Raw genomic sequence first — 12,443 nt, 5'->3', positions numbered from 1 at the left:
GGGGCTGGTGGGCCCTGTTGGAATGCATAGAGCAGGCAGAGACCTTTGCTGGAAATGTACAGAGCAGCTTCCGCTTTGAGGGGATCTGCTTGACAGAGCAAGCAGCATTCACCAGGCATGTCTACATAAAGCTCTTATAACCCGCCTAACCCGACGCATCGCAAACGAGAAGGGATGAGTTCCCTAGTCACCCCACGCCGTTCCTCAGCAACCCCAGCCAGAATGAAGCCCATTGCTTATCAGGGTGGTATGGTCTTGGGAAGGCAGTACCCTAAAATGCCGCCCCCCCCACCCCCACTCCACCCCCCCCCACAAGCCAGGGTCTCTCCGTTTTGACATCCGATGAATTCCATCCTGGAGGGGGGCAGGCAAAGCGCCCCGTCTCCTCCTTACTGCCAAGCCAGGGGCCCACTTGAGGGTCACACCTGCCCGTGCCGTGTCCACGCCTGCTCTGCAACCGCCCTGGCCCTTGGGGGCCTGCGCCACGCTGCCAGCAGTTACCCGCTTCCCAGAAACACGTCCATTTGCTTGTCCATTGTTTGTTGTGACAGTGTGGGGGGTGGGAGTGTGGGGGGTGGGGCTCTCTGGTCTATGCCTGGCTCAGGTCCCTTCCCAGGCTCCGTACAGAGTGAGGCCCCTTCCCACTCGTCCCTTCCCGGTTGTCAGTCTCTGGAGAGGATATTTTTTTGGGGGGAGGGGGTTGTTTTGTTTTTTGTTTTTTGCTCTGCCTGCCCCCAACCCCAGGTCATTGTCCTTTGTGAGGGGTTCCCTTTGTCCGAGGTCCGTCACTTCCCGGTTCGTTTGGCCGTGCCTCGTCACCTCACCTCTCTTTTCTCCTGCTCTCTCCTCCTCCACAGATGCCCCACGCTGGCAGCTCTGACCAGCCCCACCCCTCCATACAACAAGGTTTGCACGTACCACACCCCAGCAGCCAGGCAGGGCCTCCATTACATCACAGTGGGGCTCCTCCTCCTTCCCAGCCTCCCCGGCAGCCACCACAGGCCGCTCCCGGCAACCATCCACACAGCGACCTGACCTTTAACCCCTCCTCAGCCTTAGAGGGTCAGGCCGGAGCACAGGGAGCATCCGACATGCCGGAACCTTCACTGGATGTAAGTTGGGGTCACCACACCACCTCGGTCTGGGGCCAGGCATGGCACCGGGACCTTCCCAAAGAGAAGGGGGGTTACTTAAAGGGTTCAAGGCCCCCGTCCCCCGGGTGGAGAGGTGGGTGGGTGGTTGGGCGAGCCCCAGCTAGTCTCCCCTGAGTCTAGCACTAGGAAGCCCCATATGGAGATACGTCATGTGAGGCCCACCCCCACCCATGAGCCCCTTGGCCCCATAGTCCCGCCCCCGCCCCCCAGTTCTACCCATCTTCTCCCTGGGCCCTTGCAAGGGTCCCTCTAGTCAGGGTCTTGGAGATAGTACAAGAGGGTCCTTGCCCTTCTTCCCACACCCCCCCTCACACCCCCATGTCGAGCTTGCTCTTTCTGTATCTACCTTCCGGCCTGGGCTAAGGGGGGGAAGGGCTAAGAATGGTGTCCCACCATCGTCTTGCTGGTCTTGTCTGCCTGCGGTTTCCTTGTCCATGTGTTTCCATTCCCTGCTTCCGCTTGCTCCATTGCTCACTCCAAGAAAGCTCCGTGTGGGATGACAGAAGACGGAGAGGGGGGCGGGGTGGGCGTGAGACATGAGTTGGGGGGAGACGAGGCCAGAGTGGCAGCTGAGACTCAAGGATCCCCCATCTGGGGACCTCGGTGGTCTAGAAAGAGGTGGTCACAGAAAGATTGTGACTGTGACTGAACACACGGCTCCTCCTCCTCCCTCAGGAGCTAGGAGCTGTAGGCAGCCCCAGCCCCTAGGTACTAGACTCCTGGCCCCGCTGTCAACATCCTCCCTAGTGGCATCAGAGAGCTCTTGGCAGGGAGAACTGTGCTGTTATCATCTTTGGTTTGCAGATGATCTTGTTTCTCACCCCACTCCCCTCCCTTAGCCATACCAGTGGGATGCTTCTAGATTCGGGGAGCTTCTCTGCCCCTGTGTGACATACGTCCTCCAAGGGTGTCACAAGGGGAGTGGGACCCCAGGGAACAGGACAGTGTGACCAGCCAGGCACAGACTCGCTAAGATTCTGGAAGAAGTCTAGGGCCGCAAGCGCTGTGGGGGGACCAGCCAGCCTGTCTTCCCACAGCCTGCCTTGTGCTTATGGACGAAGCCAGATAGATGGCTTATGCCAGCAAGCTGCTCATGGCAGGGTCTAAGAGGACAGAGGAGCAGTCGAAAAGGAGCCCAGCCCTTGATCGGCAATGGGGCGGACGGGACGTCAGTGCCTAGGAGGAGGGATCAGCCCAGTGGGCTGGTAGGCTAAGGGTCTCACTGCCCTTGGCATTTGTTGAACGTGGGCGCACTTACCCCAGGTGAGATGCAGTGGTCTGGATCGGTCTTGGGGACAGCCAGCAGGCCCATCCGTACTCAGCACCCTTGGTTTTCCGTCTTTGAGGCGGAACCCCAGGAGGCAAGAGGAAGTGAGCAGGCCAGAGAGACCCCCGCACCCTCACTCCTCCCCCTGGACCACCCTCCGACACCTCAACTGGGCTTCTTCTTTTCTAGCTACTGCCGGAACTCACAAACCCCGATGAGCTCCTCTCCTACCTGGACCCCCCAGACCTTCCAAGCAATAGCAACGACGACCTCCTGTCTCTCTTTGAGAACAACTGAAGGCCACCTTCCACTAGGGCCACCCCCGTCTACTCTGCCTCCTACCCCCATCTGTCCCACGTACTTTTCCTCCCAGGAGCCCGCGTCCAGGCCTCCCACACCAGGACCTCAGGCTTAGGGGCTGAGCAGAGCACACTAGGCAGGGAAGGCCGTGTGGGTCTGCAGTCCCGTTTGCCTGTAGCTCTAGGGCCTGTGGTGCCCAGAGCAAGCCTGAAGACGGCCCCTGGAAGATGAACCCCAGCTGAGGGGATCCAGGCCCAGCAAGAGACATGCCAATGGCGACTTTAGGTCCCTCCTCCCTGTGTGCTGACTCCAGAAGAGCGACCTTCCAGCGCCCCAGAGTTCTTCCATGTTTTTAAACCATACCCCTCCTGCCTCCTGGCCCAGGGCCGCCTCCAAGTGACTGGAACCTGAGAGAAGCCTGCGCTCCCTCCCCCAGGCCAGGGAAGTGGACAGGCCTTGGAGGGGTGGTGACAGTTTGCAGCAGTGAGGAAGGCCACCCCCTCTCTCCCCATACACACACACACACACACACACACACACACACACACACACACACACACACCACAGAAAAGCACAAACCTCTGGGAAGGAGAACATCCCTTAGGGCTGAGGGTCGTGGCTTTGGTCTCTGACTTCTAAGCCAAGATGCCCTAGGAACACTCTGCAGAAAAACGGCAAAGTGCTGTGTCTGAGAAGGGTTGCCACTCCTGTTTGGGGACTGGTGGGAAATGGGTCAGGGCCTTCCTGTGGAGCCAGGACAATGCATAGGAGTGCTCCTCAACTAAGATCAGGGCCAAACTTTGCAGGGAGCGGAGAGAGCACATGCACATAAGTGTGTACCCCACCAAAACGTGTCCTCCCCTGGGGGGTTGGGAAGATGCTACCCATACCCAGAGCCCAATGAGAGCAGCCAAAGCCCCCAAGCCACTCCCTGCTTTTAAATGACCACAGTGGAAAGCTCTGGAGTCACCCGGGGAATGGAACAATGCATCTGGACAGCGAGCAAACCCATTTCCCTGCGTATGTTCTCTTTACCTTCCCTCCTGCCCGTACATACCCTCCCTCTCCAAGACTATTCCATGGGACCCACTTCCCTCTGGGTTCTAATTCTCCTTTCCCCAGCCAGCTGTAAGGACACATGGTAGGCACAGGCACTTGGGCAGAAACTGGCCTTCACAGCAAGAGTCCAGGGCATCCATGTCCTCTCCAAGCCTCTCAGCCTGGCCCAGCAGCAGCTTCTCCACTCAAGGCTGCCTCTGTCTCAGCCCAGGCCGTTGCTGTGTACGCCAGGGTGTCTTGGCAGGCAGCTCGTGGCATTGGTGTAGCTGCCTGCCATTCCCGGTATCCTTCCCCCCACCCAGAGCTCTCTCCACACTCCTGCTCACCCAGCAAGTGCAGCCTCTGACCCTCCGCTGTTTCACTCCATCCGGCTTAGGGACAGCCCCCCCATTCCCCGACCCCGTTGGCTTGTCATACTTTCATCTGCTTTGTTCCAGGCGGCTCTGTGTCCCCTGAGCCTTGCGGCCTGTGGCGATGCCAGGGTTGTCTGACCACGAGTCCCATCTGTAAATTCTTGGCTCCCTTCTCTAATGCTACCACCCGGGCCCTCTCCTGCCTCCTGTCCACTGTCAGCGTCCTCGTTGGTCATCGGTCGTTGGACTCTCCCTCTGTGCTTCCCTGGCACTCTTAACATAGATTGTACCAGAACGATGACCCTAACCGTTGACTTATTGGTCACCCTAAAAAGAAAAAAAGGCACAAGGAAAGCTGCCATCACCCCACCCCCCTCTCCTTCCTTTGTCCTGTTGTTGAGGTTTTTTCAGACAGTGTGTTCAGTACGCAAATCAATTATTTTAAGAATCGCTTTTGTAAATATCTCTGTGAATATTTTAGTATCGTCTTTGATAATATCCAACATTTTCATGACCTGGTAATAGCCTTTGCTGGTGTTTTTAAAACTATCTCGACTCAAATGACAGAAACCAAGTTCTTTTTAAAAAAAAAAAAAACAAATAACAAAAACAAAACAAAACAAAAAAACCAACCAGGGCTATTTGTACAGATGAGGGAGGCACAGAAGAGGTGGCCGTGCTCAAGTTGAGAGACCAGGCAGCCCACTGTTGAGAGCCACTCTCAGCCAGCCAGGTAGGGACAACACCACACCAGGCATCACGTGAGTTCAGGCCCCTGCCCAGTGCCTGTGTCCTGGCGCACGGCCGCACTCTGTGAGGGCCTTGTTTAGCTTTAGACTGACAGATGCCTTTCTCAGAAGTTCCTGCTTCTCACCGGCCGCAATACTGTGCCCCGGAACAGCATGGGGTCCCTGCTGGTTCTCCTCAAGGTGTGCCCAGGTTCCCCACAGCTTCCCAGTGCAGATGGCCTAGACACTCCCCGTGTCGCACCCCCTCCTGGCGTCCCTCCGTTGGCACACCTGAGGCTGATTCCCTAGGCTTCCTCCCAGGCAAGCGCCCACCAGCAAGTTCACCACAGAGCCTGAAGCCCACACTCTGGGGACATGGCCCCTTCCAGAGAAATGTTGGGGCTCGCCCAGGGTGTGTGTGAAAGAGAGGGGTACAAAAGATGTCTTGGGGCTGGAGCCATGCCTTGATAGTGACAGGTGCAGGTAGAGGTGACATCCCTAAGCAGAGGCAGGCATAGGCTCTGGGAAGATCCCCCCCCACACCTCTTTCCTTTCTGACAACAACTTGGAGCCATAGTCACCTCAGAGATGAGGCCACTTCACCACAACGAGCAAACCCACCCGCAGGCGTGAACCGGCCACCGCTCCGCAAAATGAGCTGGGAGTCCATGGGCGGCGGATGGGAAGGGCCCCCCTCCCGCTCACAGGCGATCACACACGCACACACACACACACCCATCTTCTTGGTTTGAAGCTTTATTCGTGTCTCATGTCCCCTGTAGCCATTTTATTTTTTAAAATGATTCCTAATACTTTCTCCCTAACGGAAGCCCTAAACACCCCACCCCCACTCCCCCCCAACCCCCCAGAGAGCTACAGGTCTGCTCCCGGTGGGCCCTCGGGCTTTGACCCATCCAGACTGAGGCAGTATGAGCAGCAGCGCGACTCAAGGGACGTGTGTACATATGTAAATGAGAAATAGACATGTCAACAAGATGCATTCATTTCCTCTCGGAATGTGTATTTGTTTTTTTGTTTTTTTTTTTTATTTCACGAAGCAAAACAAAAGGCTTGGAATTCCTTCATCTTAACGTGGAATACTAGATGGCGTTTGTTAGCGTTTGTGACTCCACTTCTGTCTCATGTAATATACTCTTGCCCCCCCTCTCCCCGCCGGTGTGGAAAGGCATTTTTGTTCTGTTTTGTTTTTTTTTTTTTAATTTTTGCCTAGTCCTAGCCCTGCCACCTGTGTATTTTTAGGGTGCTACGGAAACAATGAAGAGAAACGGGGATTTCGGAAGAAAATTGTAACCAAATTCATCCTTTGTATAAGTTTTTTGATATCATGATCGCAGGTGATTCCACACGTACACAACACCCACACCCACATGTGCAGCCTGAAGTGACGTCCATGGGAAACCGCCATTGTCTTTGTACATCGTATGTACGCTGCAATCATTTCATACTTTCGACTGGTCAGAAAACTAATTGTGATTTCTAGTCTTGCAAAGCTGTATGTAGTTAGATGATGTGACCTCTAATATTTATCTAATAAATATGTATTCAGATGAAACCTGTATATTAGGTGTTCATGTGGTTATTTTGTATTTAAAGATCAAATTATTTGATTATTGCTAGACATTTCTATACTCTGTTGTAACACTGAGGTATCTCATTTGCTCATGTTAATTTTTTTCTAAATAAATTGACAAAAAAAAAAACACGAAGGTTCTGGTGAGTTAGCTGTTTTGTGGGTGTTAAGGACCAACCGGTCTGAGGGAACTAGCACCCTTATCCTGTATTGTCTGTGCACACACAGGAGCAGCAGATTGGTTTGAGTGTTGGCTTGGGAGAATCCTATTCGTTGGTCCCTCCTGGGGGAAAACCTATCTCCAAAACTAGCCCTGCTAAGGGCTTGTGGGATAGCAGTCTGTGATGCCCGGCTAAACGAACCCTGGACAGGGACTGTTGAGGAGGGGTGCTGGCCTTAGGCCATCTGTGACTCAGACTGGCTGTCTTAGCAGCCCTTGCTGAGTCTGGCAGACTAGGAGCAGCCTGTCCAGGTCAAGTCAGAAGTCCTGTCCGTGGCGTCTGGGCACTGCCGTACTTCGTTAAGTGCCTCCACAGCCTCCACAGGGCTGCAGAGCCCTGCTGTCTCCAGCCACCCGGCTTCTCCCCGCTCAGCACCAAGTGAAATTCAAGTTTTACTCTGTGGCTGCGTTTTCACGGGTGTCTCCCTCCCCAGGCCACAGTTCCAACACTCAGCCACAGTTCCAACACTCAGCACACTCAGGCCACAGTTCCAACACTCAGCACAAACTTACTTCTGGGGCCACAGTTCCAACACTCAGCACAAACTTACTTCTGGGGCCACAGTTCCAACACTGAGCACACTCAGGCCACAGTTCCAACACTCAGCACAAAGTTACTTCTGGGTATCCAATTTAAGGGTCTAGGGTCGTAGATCTGATTGGCAGGGCCGGTAGCGGTCCCTGGCCTTCCTCCACTCAAGCCTGGCCACCGAGCAATTAAAAAAAAATAAAAATTTAAAAAAAAATACGAGTACAGCTGTCTCAGCCCTCCCTCGGTGAGGTCTAGAAGTGACAGTTCAGGAGGCTCCCCAGATATATCCACCGGTGTGAATCAGGTGTGTGGAAGAGGTGTGGAGGTCGATGGGGGCACACCTTGGGGGGTGGGGTGGGTGGATGCGTACAAGAGCCAGCTAGGCCTGAAGGACTGCCATGGGGACCTGGGCACTGAGAAGTACCCACTGCCAGGAAGACGGGGACTGAGAGAGACTAAGGTAGCCAGGGTTTCTTGTTTGAATAATAGGAGATGAAGGTGAGAAGAGAATGATACCGCATTAAAGACAGAGTCCTGGCCACTGCTAAGCCGCCGGCACTGGCAGCATTGTCCTCAGCAGCCTGAGGTGTCAGGAGACCTCCCTGGGCATGAGGGGAGGCTTTGCACAGGGCACCTCCACTCCCTGTTGCCTTAGATCAAAGTGAACTGAGAAATAAGTGCGGTGTCGGGGCGTGAGCTTTAAATAAAACGGCCAAGGTGGAAAATATCAGCAGGGTCCCCTATAGGGGAAGGAAAGGGCGTTAGGCGGCTATCACGGTGGGGGATGGGAGTGTGGGCACGCTGCATTGAGTTAGTTCTTGTGGGCTGTGGTTAAAAAGAGACGAAACGTCTGAGCACCGTTGCCTTCAAGGCAGGAAGTGAGCAGAGGAGTCGGAGACTGGCTTCACTAAGAGGAGACTTGCCAGTTTTAGCTCGGCACCCTGCGGTGGCTTCCCTGAGCCCTCCTGGCAGCCTTAGTCCAGCTCATGCCTTCTTCTGGAATGGAGGGCCTAACTGGGACATGAGGAAAGTCATCCAAGCCAAAACAAGGCTGAACTCCCGCTCCCAACACATAATTAAAAATAATAATCTGCAGGGGGTGGGGCAAAAGCCTCCTCTCCAGGCAACTGAGGTTCAACTTCCATTCCCCAATGGCCATCCTCCACATACCTAGTCCCAAAGAGGAACTTTGTTTTGTTGTGTTGTGTTTTGTTTCCTGAGACAGGATTTCCCTTTGTAGCCCTTGCTGGCCTGGAAAAAAAAAATCTCTTATGTAGATCAGGCTAGCCCCGAGCTCACAGAGACCTGCCTGCCTCTGCCTGCCTCTCGAGTGTGGGAATTAAGGGCTTTGGCCTCCACACTCAGCCTGGTGAGACTTTTTAAAAAAATTACGTCAGGGCGTTTTGCTTTCATGTGTGTATATGTTACTCTTGAAAGCCAGAAGAGGGCCTCGGGTCCCCCTGAAACGACTTTCAGACAGTTGTAAGCTGCCATGTGGAGGAATCAGGCCCAAGCCCTCTAGGATCTCTGCAAGAGCAGCAAGCACCCCTGATCGCTGAACCAGCCTATGGTGAGACCCTCTGTGACCCACCCATCCTCCACTGTTGGGAGAGCACCAAGGTCCCTATATAGTACAGTCACCCTTGGCAGGCAGGGAGTACATGTTACTTCCTCCCATCCCCCTGCCCCTGCGCAGTAGCCCACACCCACTAGGAACTCACTGCCATAAGGAACTGCAGGGTGACCCTTCCTTCGGCAGGGTAAGCTCAGCCGCCCCCTCCCCGCTCCCGACAGACCTTCCTGAGGGTCATCAGGGCAGAGCTTCACCAGAGAGGCCTGCGCCTGCTCCCCTCTCCTCCTCTGCCTTCCTGCTGGTTCTCTCCCAAGCCTCTGCCCTGTCCCAGTAAAGTGTAGTAGACACATGCAGGGAGCGAGTGGAGTTCCAAGTGAGTGTGCCTTGTTTCACGCGACACAGCCACATCAGGAACCAAGGAATCGGTCCCATGGGAAATCAGGGAAACCTTTTTTCCCCTGGGTCAGGCAAAGGCTGCTTCTGTCCCTAACCACTGACCGGCGTGTACGAAAACCGGCAATTGTGGTCTCCTCCTCCAGTCTACACACAGCCTGAGAGTGCTCACAGACAGAAACCGCCAACAAACACTAGCTTGCCCCGCCCCCTGCGCCATATCCAATAAATGGACGAGGTGCCATCAGAGCACACACAGCCCGCCTGACCTAGCTTTTCTGCATCCGTGTGTCTCTCACTTCAGTATCTGTCCGCCCTTAGTTCCCTTGCCATCCAGTCAGGCTTCTGGACCCAGGCTTCTCCGGGTCTCGGTGGATGCCTTCGTGTGTCTGCACAGGGAGATGTCGCGGTGTTGCCTTGGCATCCATTTAGGATATAAGTTCAATGCTCGCCCCCAAACTGAGCTCAACTGAAACCACTTCTCCTATTCCTCTTCCTCCTAGGGCCTCGGCGTGACCGATCCAGGTATCTGCTTGATACAACCGTTTCCCCAGGGGGACAAATAGGTGAACCCTGCTGACCCAGCTCGCACGGACTACGTAGACAGACACGGTGGCCCTCCTTACCTCACCGTCACAGCTGGGCCTCCTGGGGCTGGCACACACTTCCTTTAACCCACCAACTAGAACTTCCTAAGGGAAACCCGTTTAGATACTACCTAGACCCAGAGACAAAGGCATGCAATCAATGCCATTTTTATGTCCATGTCCTTTGTAGTCAACAAAGGGGTGTTACAATGTAAAGATCCCAAATTTAGCGTCTGCTTGGGTTCTGCCCCTAGGGAGCCATATTTAGACGGTGGGTGTCAGGGTGGGCCTCAGAGGCAGGCTCTGATCACAGATATGGACCACAAACCCGGTGACAATGAGGATCTGGCCTTGGCGGCAGGCAGAAGTTGACAACCCCAGGCACTGGGTGGCGGCATGTCACCTGAGGTAAACTGAAATAGAACATGGGGCAGCTGCCCCTGCTGGAGTCGCGTCCCTGCTCAGACCATTCATATCTTCCCGGGTGCTGTGAACCCGTGGTGTCCCTTTTCTCCAGACAAGGTTGACTTGAGTCTCTGCCATATTCTGCTTTGCCCACTGGAGAGACAGTCTGACAAGTACAGCATTTATTTTATTTTTATTTATTTATTTATTGGTTTTTACAAGACAGGGTTTCTCTGTATTGTTTTGGAGGCTGTCGGTCCAGCCCGGCCTCGAACTCACAGAGATCCTCCTGCCTCTGCCTCCCGAGTGCTGGGATTAAAGGCGTGCGCCACCACTGCCCAGCAAGTACAGCATTTATTATTCAGTCAGGCTGAGCCCACGGGTGACTACTATACTTGTGTCATTCCACACCAAGAAAAGGGTGAGTCTCCTGAGCCCACACAAGCCCTTGAGGATTCCCAGGCCAAACTGAGGAAGATCTCAGGTCCTGGGACCACAGCATCTCTCCCGGGGAGAGGGAATGTGGAAATCCAGGATCCTGAGCTTCTTCGTTGGGCCACTATGTCCCTGAACACATGCTCAGACCATCCCCTGGGATGGACAAGTAGTAGGTCTCCAACTAGGAGAGCTCTAGGAGGCAGCAACAGAAACCAGCTCTGATCACCTTGCAGGGAGGAAAGGTACGTAATGATTAATGAGTTGAAGTACTGTGGAGGAGAGTTAGGAAACAAGCTTTGAAAGTAGTCACCAGCCACACGGGCTTGGAACTGCTACAGGAGAGACGGACTTCAACTCCACCCTCCAACCCCACCCCACCCCCACAGTTCCGGCTTCACCTCCTACTAAGTGCTATCTGATGGATTGTGTTAAAGGTATAGGTAAAACTGTTCCCTGCCAGGCTTGTAGCATTGCTATCCAAACATTGAAAAGTAGTTTTTATGGGGCTGACGACGGGTCAGTGGTGAAAGTGCTTCCCTTGCAAGCCTGAGGATTTGGGTTCTATTCCATGATGGATCCCATGGGGAAGGGAAAAAAAAATCAACCCTTGAAAATATTCCTCTGACCTCCATAAGCATGCCATGGACAGAGAGAGAGAGAGAGAGAGAGAGAGAGAGAGAGAGAGAGAGAGAGAGAGAGAGAGAGAGAGAGAGAGAGAGAGAGAGAGAGAGAATGAATAATTATATAGATGCCTATATAATGCTTCCAATTTGTCCTTTGCCCCCATAGAATCTGAAGAATTGACCATCTGATCCTTGAAAGAAAAGTTTGCAGGCTCTTGGATTACAGAGTAGGGACTTACAGTGACCACCAGAAGCAGATGTGAGAGAAAGGTTTCTTCCTTAGGAAGTCAAGGGATTTTTCAGCAGGGGAGAGATTCTGAGTAGCCATATATGACAGAGGTGTGTGTGTGTGTGTGTGTGTGTGTGTGTGTGTGTGTGTGTGTGTCTGTCTGTCTGTCTGTCTGTCTGTCTGTCGATATGAGAGAAAGGTTTCTTCTGTAGGAAGTCAAGGGATTTTCAGCAGGGGAGAGATTCTGAGTAGCCATATATGACAGGGGTGTGTGTGTGTGTGTGTGTGTGTGTGTGTGTGTGTGTGTACACATATGTGTCTTTATACTGAGATGTTTCCCCACCAGCTGTCAGTCACCTCGGAAGAAACCCAAGAATTAAGCAGAGTGATTTGTGATTTGGGCAGGACGCCTTCCATTTCATTTTGGGATTCAAGAAAGAGACGGTTTACAGTTTGATTCAGAGCAGAGAGAGGTGGGGAGCTCCCCAAGCACAGCCCGTCAGAATCATTGTCAGAAAAGGGGTTACAGCTGTGCGGAATGGAGACATTGAATGTTCACTTTCAGCCCCCATGTTTGATTTCAAGTACATGGAAAGAGCCCAGATACAGAGGGTGGTTCCACGGAGCCTGCCTGTAAGCATTTGCTAGCCGCGTGTGGGAGGGTCACAGTGAATCACCTCCATATGGCCCCAGCTCGAATAAAACCTCAAGGGAAAACTACACAGCTGAGGGCCAGTCAGTCTCTGGCCCCCAGGGGGCACTGCCAACGGTAGTTACTGCTTGAGACTGTGACTTCGGGGGAGGGGGGGCAACAAGGGAAGTCCCTCTTTGCCCTGCAGGACATTGTAGAGCATTGTGTAATCCCAAAGGAGCACAGTTCAAAGAAGAGGGGAGTGCCTCTTCTTGTCCTGCCCAGGTACACTCCAAGTGAGATATGCCTGCTCCCAAAGGCAAAATGAGGACCCGGGAGAGCGCTGGGTTTCCATACGCC

At 53.7% G+C, this 12,443-nt stretch overlaps 1 protein-coding gene and 1 long non-coding RNA gene across 2 annotated transcripts in view; one reads left to right on the top strand and one right to left on the bottom strand.

The window, feature by feature from the left end:
- Zmiz1 (zinc finger MIZ-type containing 1) overlaps positions 1-6,440 on the top strand; it is a 203,144-nt gene extending 196,704 nt beyond the window's left edge. The window contains 2 exon segments of the mRNA XM_040747861.1: positions 858-1,112; positions 2,611-6,440. Coding sequence (XP_040603795.1) covers positions 858-1,112; positions 2,611-2,718 — 363 coding nt within the window. The 3' untranslated portion in view covers positions 2,719-6,440.
- On the bottom strand, positions 947-1,989 carry LOC121140971. The gene is made up of 2 exons (XR_005877940.1): positions 1,548-1,989; positions 947-1,166 (listed from the first exon to the last, which is right to left on the bottom strand). It is a non-coding gene; the product is annotated as an uncharacterized LOC121140971 (long non-coding RNA).
- Positions 6,441-12,443: the final 6,003 nt, after the last annotated feature.

This window comes from Mesocricetus auratus, unplaced genomic scaffold, assembly GCF_017639785.1.
Source record: "Mesocricetus auratus isolate SY011 unplaced genomic scaffold, BCM_Maur_2.0 Super-Scaffold_100006, whole genome shotgun sequence".
Classification (NCBI taxonomy): domain Eukaryota; kingdom Metazoa; phylum Chordata; class Mammalia; order Rodentia; family Cricetidae; genus Mesocricetus; species Mesocricetus auratus.
This window is presented reverse-complemented; position numbering and strand designations above follow the sequence as displayed.